Source organism: Scheffersomyces amazonensis (genome assembly GCF_036850825.1).
Source record: "Scheffersomyces amazonensis strain UFMG-HMD-26.3 chromosome Unknown RJT21scaffold_2, whole genome shotgun sequence".
NCBI lineage: Eukaryota > Fungi > Ascomycota > Pichiomycetes > Serinales > Debaryomycetaceae > Scheffersomyces > Scheffersomyces amazonensis.
The window spans coordinates 2,872,245-2,888,842 of record NW_027042742.1 but is presented as its reverse complement, the minus strand read 5'-3'; the positions used below and the strand labels follow the sequence as shown (position 1 = coordinate 2,888,842).

At 34.9% G+C, this 16,598-nt stretch overlaps 7 protein-coding genes across 7 annotated transcripts; 5 read left to right on the top strand and 2 right to left on the bottom strand. All coding sequences in view use genetic code 12, as the record gives it.

Moving 5' to 3' along the window:
- The first annotated feature begins 45 nt into the window (after nucleotides 1-45).
- Nucleotides 46-1,740, top strand: RPS6A (40S ribosomal protein eS6). Its single transcript, XM_064881478.1, has 2 exons — nucleotides 46-153; nucleotides 742-1,740. The coding sequence occupies exons 1-2, from the start codon at nucleotides 148-150 to the stop codon at nucleotides 1,450-1,452; spliced, it is 717 nt and encodes a 238-aa protein (XP_064740232.1). The 5' UTR covers nucleotides 46-147; the 3' UTR covers nucleotides 1,453-1,740.
- RJT21DRAFT_119648 (uncharacterized protein) lies at nucleotides 1,741-3,264 on the bottom strand. The gene has a single exon (XM_064881477.1). It carries the CDS (start codon nucleotides 3,055-3,057, stop codon nucleotides 1,753-1,755), a length of 1,305 nt encoding a protein of 434 aa, XP_064740231.1. The 5' UTR covers nucleotides 3,058-3,264; the 3' UTR covers nucleotides 1,741-1,752.
- Nucleotides 3,265-6,181, top strand: RJT21DRAFT_119647 (uncharacterized protein). Its single transcript, XM_064881476.1, has one exon. The coding sequence runs from the start codon at nucleotides 3,547-3,549 to the stop codon at nucleotides 6,118-6,120; it is 2,574 nt and encodes an 857-aa protein (XP_064740230.1). The 5' UTR covers nucleotides 3,265-3,546; the 3' UTR covers nucleotides 6,121-6,181.
- Nucleotides 6,182-7,359: 1,178 nt separating this feature from the next.
- Nucleotides 7,360-9,434, top strand: RJT21DRAFT_119645 (Nem1-Spo7 phosphatase catalytic subunit). The gene has a single exon (XM_064881475.1). It carries the CDS (start codon nucleotides 7,685-7,687, stop codon nucleotides 9,230-9,232), a length of 1,548 nt encoding a protein of 515 aa, XP_064740229.1. The 5' UTR covers nucleotides 7,360-7,684; the 3' UTR covers nucleotides 9,233-9,434.
- A 9-nt stretch (nucleotides 9,435-9,443) lies between these two features.
- RJT21DRAFT_27484 (uncharacterized protein) lies at nucleotides 9,444-11,714 on the top strand. The gene has a single exon (XM_064883995.1). It carries the CDS (start codon nucleotides 9,480-9,482, stop codon nucleotides 11,391-11,393), a length of 1,914 nt encoding a protein of 637 aa, XP_064740228.1. The 5' UTR covers nucleotides 9,444-9,479; the 3' UTR covers nucleotides 11,394-11,714.
- Nucleotides 11,619-13,088, top strand: AAT22 (Aat22p). Its single transcript, XM_064884002.1, has one exon. It carries the CDS (start codon nucleotides 11,845-11,847, stop codon nucleotides 13,051-13,053), a length of 1,209 nt encoding a protein of 402 aa, XP_064740227.1. The 5' UTR covers nucleotides 11,619-11,844; the 3' UTR covers nucleotides 13,054-13,088.
- A 35-nt stretch (nucleotides 13,089-13,123) lies between these two features.
- CAS5 (Cas5p) lies at nucleotides 13,124-15,807 on the bottom strand (the record flags this gene model as incomplete). The annotated part of the gene is made up of 1 exon (XM_064883338.1): nucleotides 13,124-15,807. The coding sequence occupies exon 1, from the start codon at nucleotides 15,617-15,619 to the stop codon at nucleotides 13,124-13,126; it is 2,496 nt and encodes an 831-aa protein (XP_064740226.1). The 5' UTR covers nucleotides 15,620-15,807.
- Between the last annotated feature and the right edge of the window lie 791 nt (nucleotides 15,808-16,598).

Genomic DNA, 16,598 nt, shown 5'->3' with positions numbered 1-16,598 from the left:
TTTTTCATAGTAAAACTTTTTTGCAGGGAAAATTTCGCTCTCACTTCTGATTTTGGTGAAAAAAAATAGTTAACCATTTATATCAAAATTTTATCTTTTCCTTTTACCAACTAATTTGATTAATTCATAAAGGCACCGATAGACAATATGAAGGTATGTTCTATTACCAGAGGGAGCCATCATAGGCTGAGTGTAACTGTTTGAGAACTAGAACTAGAAGTGGGACAATCAATGAGAGTCAAGAGAATAAGACCCAATACAAGTCATAAGTCAAAGAGACATGAACAAAATGTACATAACTGTGGAAATTTGACCATCATACCTAGTAAACCAATAACTGAATGATATCATAAATGAATAGAATACGAAGGGGATCATAATAATAGTAATAATCAGAATAATTTGTTGTGTTTTCAGAGTAATCCATTATCAGTGAAAAGTCATTTCTAACTACTATGAAGATCCATAAATATCTACTACTAATGTAAGTGAACATCAACCATACAAATCAACCACCTCAGTAAAGTCAGTTTCACTCATCAACCACACTATCCATCCTTTATATCACTCATGGAATTGAAATTCCATGTTACTATAGCATAATATATACCCCATAGAAAAAAAATTTCACTACCGCAACCCAAGTTGAAAAATTTCAACATAGCACTAATTAACGTTCTAGATTATCAACAGTTTTCTTTTATATGATTAAAACATTAATACTAACTTTTATTCTTATAGTTAAACATTTCTTATCCAGCCAATGGTACTCAAAAGAGTATCGAAATTGATGATGAACATAAATTAAGAGCCTTCTACGAAAAGAGAATGGGTCAAGAAGTTGAAGGTGACTCTGTCTCCGACGAATTCAAAGGTTACGTCTTCAAGATCACTGGTGGTAACGATAAACAAGGTTTCCCAATGAAACAAGGTGTTATGCACCCAACCAGAGTTAGATTATTATTAGCTAAAGGTCACTCTTGTTACAGACCAAGAAGAACTGGTGAAAGAAAGAGAAAGTCCGTCAGAGGTTGTATTGTCGGTCAAGATTTAGCTGTTTTATCTTTAGCTATTGTTAAACAAGGTGATGCTGATATTGAAGGTTTAACCGATGGAACTACTCCAAAGAGATTAGGACCAAAGAGAGCCAACAACATCAGAAAATTCTTCGGTTTAACCAAGGATGATGATGTTAGACAATTCGTTGTTAGAAGAGAAGTTACCAAGGGTGACAAGAGTTACACCAAGGCTCCAAAGATTCAACGTTTAGTTACTCCTCAAACTTTACAAAGAAAGAGAGCTCTTAAAGCTAAGAAGGTTAAGAACGCTCAACAACAAAGAGATGCTGCTGCTGAATACGCTCACTTATTAGCCAAGAGATTACACGAAAGAAAAGAAGAAAAGCTCGAAATCAGAAAGAAGAGAGCTTCTTCCATCAAATCTAACGCTTAAATTCTTTAAGAATTTTTGTTAGAAAAGGCATAATCATCCACCTCCTCACACAACCATGCAAATATCATCACAACAAACATAACCAACCCCTTTGTTTCATTCATATATATTAAAATCCTGTTTATTAATTTTTTCTTAAATATTTAATAAAAAAAGTATTATCATTATATAAAGTCAATGATGTATTGTTTATTGGTTTATTGTTGTGTAGGTATCTTGTTGATTTGTTAATTAATTCATATAGTACATTAGTTTTATAATTCTTAAATATACTATACATATCGGTTCTATAACTATTAATTATTTACGTGGTCCAATTTGGACTCTTTTCCTTTCATTACTCTCATTATCATTTTCATCATTATCAACTTCAGTTCCTTGACGTTTTTTAACTAATCTCTGAATATTCTCAAATACTTGATCAGTAGTTATATTAGATGCATAAGTAAAATTCTTTCGAACATAATTATCTTGTTCTTGTTTATATCTTGGATCACGTAGTAAAATTCGAAGATGATTATCAAATTTCAGTTCTGGTATTAATTTATTAGTGATTGGACATTTAATAAGTCTTTCAGTTGATGGTGATGATGATTTGATATTAGACCATGATTTTAATCTACTTTCTCCAGCTGCTTTAATCTTCATACCTTTAAATGCTTGAGGTATATTACTAACTTCTTCAGTAACTGGTGTAACTTCAACAATATCTTCTTCTACTTTACTTGATTTAATTACATCGGTATTCTTAGACTCTAACGATCTATAGATTAAATCTTCACGAGTTAAAGGAACTGGTAATTCTGACACTTCATCGATTGCATCAAACTCAATCTTCCCCACTATGGAGAAATCTTGCCAATCTATAGATGCAAATTGAATTTGTAATTGTCGTTCTTTTTCCTTCTTCTCCTTTTCAATAACCTTATGTTGTAGTTCATATTGTGATCTATCAAATGCTATATCTATGATGTTATTTGCATTCTTCAATTGTTGGTTGATATTGGCTACTTGTTCATCATTATCGTTATCATTATTATCCTCATAGAATTTAATGAGTAGTTTATATTGATCAATATACTTTTGATACAAGACATGTAATGAATGCAGTTGATTAAGAAATTCAAATTGGTTCTTATTACCTTGTCCAATTTCATGGTCTTTCAATTTAGTGGCATATTCATCGCCATTTCTAGCTACAAATAATGCTGTGAGTTTTATGACATCTAAATCAACTGGTGATATCATCGGTAGATCTACTAAGAAAGGCAATTCACGAGGAGGCACTAGAACAGTTTCCGGCTCCACTGGATGATGATTATTATTATTATTATTATTATCAGTTGTTAGATGCCCATTCAGTTTCACTTTAACACTCCCATTCTCCAACACCAGCACTTTCCATTTATAGTAAGCGTAGTATTGGTGATGAGCATCGAGAAAGTCAAACTTTCCATCTTTATTGTTGGCTCTCAACCGATCTTCAAAACTAGATCCATTCTTTACTACATACCCTGAAGTTTTATCTATAGTCTCCTTTATATCCGAGTTTGGAATGGATATGTCAGACGGCGGCACGTTTGAGTTCGTAGACGTAGTTGTCATTACCGGTTTAGTATGGTTAATTGTTGAGATGAGCAAATGTTGAGCGTGAGCGTGAGTGTGAGCGCAATTTGGATGTTGTTCAACAATTGCGAGGGATTTAGTATTTTGCTACCTGTCAATACAAAATTTGAAAATTTAACTAATGCTATAGTTTGATGACCGGAGATAAGTTGCAAACCACTAGGACCGATTCGGCTTGTTATAAAGTGTCGTTACTTGTCCTCTGACATTTTTTCTTTTCTTCTATCAGCGCACTCTCAGACAGACTATTTTTCAAACTATACGACAGACATCTATCTACTAACTATTTAGAGACATTATCGTATAGCAAAGAGTTAAAGAAGGATTGATTTTGGTTATAGATAACGTATATTATACACATACAAGAATATTCACATCAGACACTACTACCAACCCAATTAGGCAAGCCCCTCCATCAACCAGACATAACTTTAACAAATTATTAGTTGCAACTAATCCCCCAGAATTATGAGCAATATCGCTAATGATGGCAAAAAGTCGGATCATGAACAGCCCTTAAATCCCCTGCAACCCCACCACCAATTTAAACAGACACAACTGCATCACAATCAACATCATCACAGATCCCGAAAGAGACGTCATAAACACGACACTTCAACTTTGACCGATGAAGACTCAGATGAGGTTGATTCATTGACCGAGGAACTAGATCAGATCGGACGATTGAACATTAATTTGAATTTGAACCTTTCGTCGTTTCTCAATAAGGATTCCTTTACGTTGGCCAGTATGCCCCAGATACCGAACTTAGCTAATTTGCCAAATTTGCCTAATTTGCCTAATTTACCGAACTTGCCCAATTTACCAAATTTACCCAATTTATCAAATCTTCCATCATTTGAACTCCCCCGATTACAGGAATTCTCCAAAGAATTCAGTCAATATGTCAGTAACTATATCACATTGACGAGAAATTATTATTCTAGTGGTGCCAGTAAACCCAGTTCATCTAATGATGTTAGTAATGTTCATGATGAACAACGATTAATTAATTCAGTTAAAACTATTTTAAGTACTAGGATTCAAATGAATAGAGTATTGAATGATTTAAGACTGGGATTAAATATAAGTACTGCCATAGATCGACTTCAACCTCTTACAGATATAATTCATGAAACAATATTCTTACCAGCAGAAGATTTAAGTGAATTTGAAGAAGATTACTATGATTCTAAGGAATTATCAACTACAGATAATCTTATAAATGATGAAGAATTAGAAGTCACAGAACCAGTAGGAGTTGGATTGATAGTAAATAAAGATCAACCACTTATAAATGAAATCATTAAACCTGAAGAGAATGATCATAGAAGAAAACGGTTTATTAATAAGAAAAATAGAAGAAAACAATTATTTGATTCTTATATGTCTACTGGTGAAGATAGTGGAACAGCTACCAGTGATCTAGATAATATTGAAGGATTAAATATTGAACAAGTTAAACAATTAACTGATTTAGATTCAGTAGATGATTTCCTAAAGGAGGATACTTTAAGAAGTCGTATTCAAAAGATTCAAGAATTATCGGATATAACTCAGAAGGCTAAGAATAAGTTAGTTACTAGATTAATGATGGGTAATTATTATAAGTATGTGAATGATAAGTTATCTCCTGATAGGGCTATCCAATTACCATCCAAATTGAGTAAGCAAAGGTTAGTATTGAATATGAGTACTGAACCAGTCTTAGAAGAGGAAGAAGAAGAAGAAGATGAAGATGAAGATGACGATGAAGCAGTAGTTAACCAACCACATATAGAAGATGATGATCAAATCATGAAGGAAGTTGACTCTGAAGATGATGAAGTCATACTTACCGAACAAGATCAAATCCCATCATATCATAATTCACCTTTTAATACCATTTTAGGATGTCAACATTATCAACGTAATTGTAAATTAGAATGTCCTACATGCTATAAATGGTATGTATGTAGGTTTTGTCATGATAATGAAAATAGTAATCATAAATTAGTTCGATCAGAAGTTAAACATATTCTATGTATGAAATGTAATACTCCACAATTACCAGACACTAATTATTGTATTAATTGTGAACAAGAATTAGCCAATTATTTCTGTTCTAAATGTGTTTTATATGATAATGATCCAACAAAGGATATTTATCATTGTGATAAATGTGGAATTTGTCGATTAGGTTTAGGACTTGATAAAGATTATTTCCATTGTGATACATGTAATAATTGTTTATCAATTGATTTAAGAGAGAATCATAAATGTTTAACCAATACCACTCATTGTGATTGTCCAATATGTAATGAATATTTATTTACAAGTGTTCATAAAGTTGTATTTATGAAATGTGGACATTCAATTCATCAACATTGTTATGATGAATTAGTTAAACATAGTTATAAATGTCCAATTTGTAAGAAAACCATTGTTAATGTTGAAACTCAATTCCGATTATTAGATGCAGAAATTAAACAACTGCCATTACCTAGTCCATATAATAATTGGAGATGTATTATCAGTTGTAATGATTGTAAGGGTAAATCCAATTGTACATATCATGTTCTTGGATTAAAATGTAAATATTGTAAGAGTTTCAATACTAATCAATTAAAATTGATTAAGCCTGAAGAGGAAGCTATTGATAGAGAAGTTGATACATTTAGTGGAGATGAAGAGAGTAATTTTGATGTGAATGTTATGAGATTAGTTCATACGAATATCCTGAGTAATTTCCGTATAGATGATCAATATTTAACGGAAGAGCAAAGTGGATATGAAGATGATGAAGAGGAGGAAGATGAAGATGAAGAAGGAGAAGATGCTGATGAAGATGATGAAGGAGGCTCAATCAAAGAAGATGATGAGGAAGACTTTAATAATATGTTCAATTTCCGAAAATTAACCAGTTCTAATAGATCATCGAATATTTCATATATAACATCGATGTTTCAGAATTTTATTAACAATGCTATAAATTCAGAGGAGATGGAGAAGCAGCAGGTTAGTAATACGGTAATTGCAACAGAGTCGACCATAAAGGGTTAGAGTTGAGATGATCACGATATGACGACATGACAGAAAGATAGATAGATAGATAGATAGATAGCAGACAGACAGACAGACAGAAACGGTCAATTAATAGGAGATGTGTATAGGTTTCTAACATTTGTATATAATTAAGCGTATATGATAATTGTTAATGTGTAGCAGACATTGTCTGAGTAATACAGACAGACAGACAGACACAGCGATTCTTGTCTTGCCCCAAAAATTTCTGGAGTAGCTGACACAAAAAAATTGTTGACTTTTGCAATAAGTTGGGGAGCCAGAGCCATAGCATACAGAGGAAGAGACAAATGTAAAGACAAAGATATATAGAAGGAGATAGAAGGAGATAGAGGAAATGTGCTTAGATGTATAGATAAAGTAAAATGTATATAAAGAAGATATGTGTAGTAAAATCAGTAGTAAGTAGTGGGGGAATAGGTACGTAGAGAGGCCATTGTCAAACAAGGTTTAGCTCAAAAATGGCGATATGTCGGCGAATATGCTTTATGCTTTATGCTTTATACTTTCATTAATGAATGATCCTATCACTCCATCTTCAGCGTACCCCTGAGCGTAACTAGAATGAGCCCCAAGTACGATCCGAGGACCTCATCTCACCGGATGGGTGTGAAATTTATTGGTTACTCATGGCACGTTGCGAGTTGTTATGGTAATTTACCGAGCACTCAGTAACCGTTACGTGTGTCTGCTTCATATCAGTAATCTTCAATAGAATGGTAATATAGAGAATATAGTTCAGTATAGGCCAGTATGGAGTCAGTATGGAATCAGTATGGGTCAGTACTGTACGGTATCTAGTGAGTAGCAGAGGTGAATGATCAGAAAGATATTTGATGGGTAATTGGCTATTACCCAATTAGGCAATGGCGTCCCGCTACCGTCGGCCCAACCACGACATTGGGTGGAAAGTCGCACCCCACCGAAAACGTTGCTAGTAATTACATTGCGCTCTAAATGGGGCAGCATCAGTGAGCGACAATAGACAATCACAAGAAAGAAGTAGACTACCTACAACTAGACACTGACCAGTAGTTGTAGAACCTCATACAACCTCATATAACCAGTAGATAATAACCACAAAATACACTACTCTTGAATACTCTTCGCTCTCTCTACTAATGAGTCCCAACGATGACCATCGCTACTTAACTTTTCTTGTCCGCTACTGAGACCTATTTTTGGGTTTGGCTGCGGTGGGTTGTGTTTGCTGGGGGTGATCTTTTTTTTTGGTGGGTCTCGGTAAATAAATAGTGCCAAACTAATAACAGCATCTCGTACCCGTAACATTACCGAGTGGTTTAGACATTACTGTGTGGATACTTTTATTTACTGACTACAATCTTCAACCCACTACTGTATTATATTATATCTGTAGTGTCATAGTACCTTATTGAAAAAGAATAGGTTATATATTACTGGCTAATTAGCCCACAGGGACCCTTTAGCGAATATACTGAGAAGTGATCTACTACTTTCCTCTCCTATTAAAGACTATGAATAATTGCCTATAAACTGTATCAATCACTATCCACACCCTGTCATGAATTCATTGAAAATATTGGTCAATTCTTTGGAATCCATATACCATCCGTCCAAGTCTTCATCGTACGACTTACCACCGTCTAGTCCACTAGAAGTAGAGGATATCATAGACAATGATCAGAAACTTCCACAACAAGTACAACAAGCAACAATAGTATCACAACCACTGAAACTACCACAGAAACAAACAGTATCACCTCCATCATCCAACACTACTTCAGAAGATGAAGAGATAGAACACGACGATTTGGAAATAGACTTGTCTAAACAAAAGACTACTCCACTAAAACACAGGAGATCTTTGGTAAAGACTTTGTTCTCCATTGCATTCCAAGTAGTATTCTTTCTTCCCAATTATCTTCTTATAAAGCCCTTGTTATTAATCTGGTTCATCATTACTTTCCCCTTTGTATACACAGGCCAAATATTGGGACTTTTGAATGATGATGACGATGAAGCACTTATGGTGGCAACTCCTGAATCAGAAACAGAGCCACTGAGTGAGTATTCAAACTCTCGAAGATCATCAAGAAGTAATTCTACGACTCCCAGTATAATGGAAGAAGATGAACCAGAATCTCAACAATCAGAAGATCAGTACAATTACACAAATAATGATCTTCATAACTCCCACCGACATCATACTCATAAATCATCATCTGCTTCTACTTCAGCAGCAGACAATCGATCTTTCATAGACGATAAGACTGAACAAATCAAACAAGAGAATATCTTTTCCAATAAAATCAAATCTCCTACTGCATCATCCAAATATATAATCCCACCTCCACAACGGTTATATCCACTCATTCGGAATCCTCAAAAGAGAAAGAGAAAGACATTAATTTTAGATCTTGATGAAACTCTCATCCATTCCTTATCGAGAGGTTCTCCGCGTTCATTCAGTTCGACAAGCTCTTATGCTCCTAAGATGATTGAAATTAAATTAAATAATATGGCTACTTTGTATTATGTACATAAGCGTCCATATTGTGATTATTTCCTTCAAGAGATATCGAAATGGTTTGAATTACAGATCTTTACAGCCAGTGTCAAAGAATATGCTGATCCAATTATTGATTGGCTTGAAAGTGATATCATAGAGCATCAGAATAAAACTAAAAACAATAATAATAATAATAATAATAATTCCAGTAACACTAATAGTAACAACACCAATAGCAATAACAAAATGAAACAACTTGAGAAATCAGGAGATGATGAGCCTCCCAAAGTGTTTACTAAAAGATATTATAGAAATGACTGTACATTCAGACCTGGAGTAGGATATATTAAAGATCTCTCCAAATATATCCGAGATGAGGAATTGAAAAATGTCATCATCTTGGATAATTCTCCCATCAGTTATGCTCTTCATGAAGATAATGCAGTAATGATTGAAGGGTGGATTAATGACCAAAGTGATCGGGATCTTCTCAATCTTTTACCTATGCTTCACAGTCTCAGTCTTTGTATCGATGTGAGATTCATTCTTGGCTTACGAAATGGTGAGAGATCATTTGAGAGAGAAATCCGAAAAGCTTAGCCCACGACAATTTAATGAAACACCCCCGGTATACAAAAATAAATATAGTAAAAACAGTGCCAGTGCAAAACTACAGTGTCTGCAGTATCTACTTTTAGACAGACAGACATTTATACATTCTTATTTATAATAGAAAAGTTCCATAGTTTGATTTAGTTATATACGTATTCGTAGTTAATGTATTACTTACACTTTACTTAATAATGTTAATAGTGCGCGGGTTTTGAAAAATTTGGCCTAAAAGGGAATGTCCGAAGAAGCACATCAACTAACTACTGATATACCCGAAACGACATTAACCATGAGTGAAAGTGTCGGAGACAGTGTAGATGACATTCTCAATCTATTGAAGAAGGACTATTCAGACGTTTTGTCACTCAAAGCATTGGGAGATCAGTTACGAGATGAGACAGTCCGAGCTAACCCCGTCATTGCCCAATCATTACCATTACTAACGACTATTGTCAGTAATGCCTTTACTAATACTAATAATAGACAAGTCCAGCTAGAAGGGTTGCGTGTACTTATTAACAGTATGGCCTTCAATGATGTCAATCGTAGTGAAGTTATGAAGTCAGACTCCGAAACGTTATCGTTCTGGAAATGTGTTTCCGCAGAGCTCAGTTCGACCGACGAAGAGATCGGGACAAGAATTGTCTTGTTGTTGTCTCAGTTCATATACGACACGGACCATAAGAATGAGTATGTCAAGCAATTGTATCAGTATGGGTTGTACGAATCGACATTGAACTTCTTGAAGTCTATTGACTCTGAGATATCGCAAGATGTCGTTGCGTACGACAAGCATATCGAGTTGTTGCATGAACTTATTGTAGATAATGGTCAGGAGATTGCACAGGACCAGGCGTCCAGTGTATGCAGAGTGATTGAACTATTGCTTAGAGTGATTGAATCAGCAGTGGGTGATGTGTCGGTTGATGCCACTGATGAGGATTATCAGCTGGTGTTGGGTAGACTATTCCAAACTTTGGCGATAGTGACTGGTTATAGTCAGATCCCCAATATTGATGGAATAAGAGATGCGTTTAAGAGATTAGTGTCGCTATTTGTGACTCCGAAGCAATGGATAACTGAATTATCGGTCAGACGATCTTTTGTGCCTTCAGTAACCAACTTCCTATTCATTGAATCATATACCCAGGGAGCTGAAGACTTGTTATTTATCATAGATGTACTTAAGGGGATAAAGAATACTCCTCCTGAATATGAGGTGGATTCATACTTAATATGTGCCTGTGTGGTATATCTTGGAAACTACATCCATAATGAAGCCACTGCTTCACAGGTTAGACAGCTCATCGCTGCCCATATTACTGATGGATTGTCGGGATTTGTGCTGCTAATCTTATCAAGAATCAAACTTACGGATGTTATATTAGTCCAATCTTTACATCCATTAGCCAATCTCATGAATGGTGTGCTTGCTCATACTATACTACAAAGTGAAAGTAACTATAAGTCTTTGTTAACCTATAACAAAATCATTCTAGATAATAAAGACTTTTACCCAGAGATACTTTCGGTATATCTCAAGTTTATCTATAAGTTAATCCGTCATGAATTCTTGTTGTCACAAGACGAAGAAGGGGATCATAAAAGTGGTGTCTTTGAATTTAGCAAGCTATGGAAGTCGATCATTGATTCTACTAATGATCAGTTAATCCAGCTATACCTTATAGAGGCCATCATTACCAATTTCAATGTAGTCAGTCATTATTCCTCTGACAATATTCTACTTATTCGGTCATTGATTACTTCTGCCATGGGTAAGTTAGATTCGTCTCCCCAATTAGAAGTAACTCTACAAAAACTAAAGGCTATAGGAATTTTCAATCATACTCTCTTATCTAAGGAAATAGGATTAGATAAGCTTATTGCTTCCTTATATGATAAAGACTGTTCTATGTTTAGTAGCTTATACTTAAGACCCTACTATGATTTCTTAATCCAATTACAACAATTAAGTACTAACAAACAGGGACATTCCAGTGATGACTTAATACTTAACAATGCAAAGTTTATCGCAGGAACTTCGCTTCCGCTATTCCGCGATCTTCTACAAACTGATGCCACATCACAGACGGATGTTCATATCGTGAAACAGATATGCACCGTATGTACCGACGTTACACAACTATAAATAACATTATAATTGTAAATTACGCAGTGAAATTACCCCGCTCATAACCTTAGTAGTTATCGTTATACAGTTTCATTTCTATACAGTATAGCAATTTACTTAGCAATTATAATTAAAAAGTTTCCTATTCTCTTTCTCTTTCCCTTAGCTGATTTCTGCTCACTGAATGGCCCGATACCGCAGACGGCAATAGACGGTAAAAGTGCGGTGAGGCTGTCGTCAGAAAAAATTTTCCAATTGCCGTAGTTTACCTTTTAGCAACCACAGCGTTAATACCCCAGCCTTATCACTATAAAGTGGAGTTGGATTTCCATCTCGGAGTTGGTTTGGTTTTAGTTGAATTGTGTGTAGATTGTTACTTTTCTTTATTTAATATTATTTACTTAACTTTAATTAGTGCTTCATAATTTATCACGTGCCTATTTATTAACTAATCTTATATTTTGCACCCATGACTGTTACTACTAAGTTTTCCAAATTAGAAAGAGAGGAACCAGACGCTATTGTTCAAATCATGAACAAGTACAGTGAAGATACTGATGATCGTAAAGTGGATGTGACTATCGGAGTTTATAAGTCAGAGTCCGGAGAGTCATATTTATTCCCATCAGTAGCAAAGGCTAAAGAAATATTAAGAGCCAATGATCCTGGTCATAGTTATACTGTTATGTCAGGGATTCCTGAATTTATTGAAGGAGCCAGAAGAGTGGTTTTCGGTAATGATATTCCTCAAGAAGGAAAATTGGCTTCTTTACAAACCATTTCTGGTACAGGAGCCTTACATATGGCTTTTGTATTCTTAAAGGAAGCTGGTTATACTAATTACTATCTTGGAATTCCAAGTTGGTCAAATTATATTGGTATGATTGAACATATAGGGGGAACTGTCACCACTTATAATCATTATGATGAAACTACCAGAGCTGTTGATTTTGATTCGGTAACTGAGAATTTGGAATCTGCTCCTTCTAATTCAGTATTCTTATTTCAAGCTTGTTGTCATAATCCTACTGGAGCTGATTTTACTAAGGATCAATGGATTAAAATTGCTGAAATTGTTAAAACAAGGGGATTGTTCATCTTATTTGATAACGCTTATCAAGGATTTTCTTCTGGAAATACTGAAGACGATGCTTGGGCTATAAGATACTTTTATAGACAACATTTAGAATTCATTGTTTGTGAATCATTTGCCAAGAATTTAGGATTATACGGTGAAAGAGTTGGAGCTTTACATGTTGTAGTACAAGACAAGGATTACGTTGACAATGCTCAAAGTACTCTTACTGCTTTATTCAGACATGAATGTTCATTTGCTCCAGCCTTTGGAGCTAGACTTGGATCTATTATCTTTCAATCTCCGGAATTATGGAAAGTATGGGAAAATGATGTTGCTGAAATTACTGAAAGATTACATCATACTAGAAAACAGATTTATGATAGATTGGTTCAATTAAATACTCCTGGTAAATGGGATCACGTTATTCATCAGAATGGATTGTTTTGGTTTTCAGGTTTAACCCCTGCTCAAAATGAAAGATTAATAACTAAACATCATGTCTATTCTACTAATATTGGTAGAGTTAATGTTGCAGGTATTAATAAGTCGAATGTTGACTACTTTTGTCAAGCCATAGATGAAGTGGTTAGAAATGCTTAGGTTAATTTTATAGATGCTGTTTATTGTCTATATAAATGCAAATGTAATAAAGTTAAATGTACGAGAAACATCATATGTTAAAAGTAGTCCTTTGATGGATTTTCTTGAGATGAGCCTTCAAATTATCCTTTCTATTGAATCGTTTACCACAATTAGGTTCATCACATTGAAAGGGCTTGTCTGTAGAATGACTCTTCAAATGTCTCTTTACATGTTCAGGACGTTGGAATTTAGAATCACATACTGGACACTTATGTTTCTTTTTGGCTTCTTTAGCCAAATCAATTTCTCGTTCAGGCTTTTTAGATTTTGGTTTAACTGCCTTCATAGAATTAGTAGGAATTAATCGATCTAAATTGGAATTGGCAGATAAACCAGATGATGAGTCATTGGGTGACATTGTTGATGCACCGGTCATTACATTCGCAGCCAATGACATTGAATAATTATTATAATATTCCTGTTGGGGGATTGCGGAATAATTAGCTATAGGAGGTAATAATCCACCAACACTATTATTAGTGGTGGTATGAGTTAATGGAGTCATTCCTGAGGAATATATTTGAGAAGATGCAGTTGAAGAAGTTCTAGAGACTCTACTACTTTCAGTCATACCTAGATTATTATTAGTAGTACCTTGATTACCATTACCATTATCATTCATTGGAGATGTAGCAATAGATGCCAAGTCAATTGAAGCAGGATATGACTTGGTGAATGATGAATGATGCAGGTTACTCGAATGCTTTGGATTAATGATATTATCATTCCCACTAGTTATTATTGAAGGCAGTAAAAGATCAATACCTTTACTTGGCTTGAAAATATTTGAATCATATTCATGAGCAGAAGCTGGAGCCGTTGATGATTTAATCGATGCTTGATTAATAGTTAAAGGTTGACCAAACGTTACCAGAGGAGAATTCTGAGAATAGAAGATTCCTGGAGTAGAATTCGATGAATAAAGGGATGCTTCGTCTATTCCTGCTTGTTGTAATTCCTGTTGGGTAGGGATTTGAATATTCAATGATAATTCACTTATATCTGTACCTTCATTCAAGTAATTGTTACCATTATTACCATTACCATTACCATTATTACCACCACTCTTATCCTTTGTAGAAGCTCTTCTACTGGCATAAGATATACTGGAATAAGATTTAGCCTTCTTCAATTGTTTAAGTGCATCATCATCTTGATCCTCTATCTTTATAGAATCAAGAGTATCATGTCTCTTTAGTATAAATGGCAAACCAGTTGAATTTATATGTGTACTAGTAGAATTTGTATTTGTATGGGAATTAATAGGACTAAAATATGTCGAATTATTCTGAGTTGTCATTGAGCTATTGTTTCTTAAATGGTTGGGAGTTAATAGAGGAGTACCAATATCATCCAAATCAATATTATTGTTATGATTATTATGATTAGGATGAGGAGATATATATGATGAAGGGGTATAAAAGGGATTTAAATTATTCAAGTTTTGAATAGACGCAGATCTTGTGGCAAGAGCCAAGTTGGCACTAGCATCTAAGGACATTTTAGATCTTGATCTTGAATGGCCCTTAGCCTTAGAAGAATATGGAGTTTTGCCAACTTTGGATGTTTGAGATGGGTTGGCCAAATTGACAGGCGACATAGCACCAGTAGGGAATCTCATGGGTGTGCTATATAAATTAGTGGTTGAAGATACAGAAAGTGATTTCTTGCGTCCACCTTTTCGGGGGGTAGCCATAATTTGCTGTTTGGCATTATTAAATTGTTGATATGGTTGTTGCAGTTGTTGCAGTTGTTGTTGTTGCTGCTGAGAAACAGGCTGCGGTAACGATGATGGCGAGTCCGATAACGACTGGTTAGAGACCGACGATGAAAGCTGAGGTATGGATTCTACCGAGTATAGCGTATTGGTGGAATTAGACTGAGGAATATGCTGAGAGGGGGGTTCCTGGCTAACTGAAAAGTTTGAAGATATAGATAAATTCTGCTGGTGATTGGAGATCCGAGGCTGTGACTGATACTGGTGGTTGTGAGTATTACTGTGATTATGTTGAAAGCCTGCACCCAAATTCATCTGGGAACCATACCCATCGTCAAGGTATAAATTTCTGGAATTTACAAATTGTTGTTGCAGATACTGTTGAAGATTATGAGTAGCAGCACTAGTGGTTAGTGTTGTATCGTACTGACTTACCGAGTCAAAGTCCGTATCAGCCAAATAGAATGAAGAAGAATTAGCCTGTTTATTACTGGGATTATTTGTAGACACCGGCACCACCAATTCGTCATGATCGAAGTCATGAGAATCTTCGTCCAACGATAGATCATCGGTAGTCTTTAGCGATTGAGCGGAATTGAGTAAATCTGGTGGAAGTAAAACATCGTGACCATCACCAGATTCAAACATATCCACATTGGATAAATGAAGAATGGCACTATTGTCACTATCATGACTAAGACTCGAATTATTATTATGATTACTATGATGTTTGGTACTGGAAGAGCCCGAGCCCACGTCAAATGGTTGCGATAGTTGAGCTGGTGAGCTCATTAAAAACTTGTCCATTAAGCTGGCGAGTCACGGGAGCACTGGTTTACTGGACGCTGAGTTTGTGGAGGTCACTGGACATCCAATTTGTGCTGGAGGTGTTGATAGTTAAGACGAGTTGAAGGTAAAGTGTCTCTCTCTTTTTTTTACAGTATTACTCTTTTTTTATTTTATTTTTTTTTTTCATTTCTTTTCTTTATTTTCTGAATTCTAATTCTAATTTTATTTTTATTTTATTTATTTATTTTTGCTTATTTTTTGTATTTTTTTGTTTAAATTTTTTCTACTTTTATCAATTTCGGGCATTTCTCTATTAATAGATCGTTAGATCCAATTGACTACTCAACGTTGAGTGATTTATTTGGTGATGGTTGATGGGTAAGATAACTGGTACGAGTCCTTGTCATTGTCATTCTTCAGCACAATTCGGTGTTCTGTGGTTGCTGTGTTACCAGAGTATCCTGAAATGTGTAACAACATGAATCAGCTAACCAGTGAATTCCGAGGGTACGTCGAGCGCTTTGCAGATTCCGCAACACGTCGGAATTGACGCGTGTCACAAGAGACAAGAAAACAAAATTGACAATTGACAAAGAAGAAAAAAAATGCGTGTACAAAAGCGGAGCACCAGCTTAATTGGTACACTTAGTGATCGAACTGGGCAATCTTGGTAAATATGGCTCTATAGTTTATTATGTTGTTTTGTACTGCTACTATTTATTGTTATTGTTATTTCAATGATGCAACGAACATTATTCTGCTTTGGTGCTTAAATTGCATGCTGGTAGTTAATTGACAATTATATTACATTTAGGATTTAAGCTTATATCAATCATTTTCTTGTCTCCTTCATATATCGGTGATCAAATAAGGTGATTTCAGGTCGTTTAGCTGTTTACTACTGGATTCATATATGTTATATATCATATTCTAACTCTATGCCCATGGCCCACATACTAGATATTATTGCGGACCATTATGTACTAATTCAGTAAAA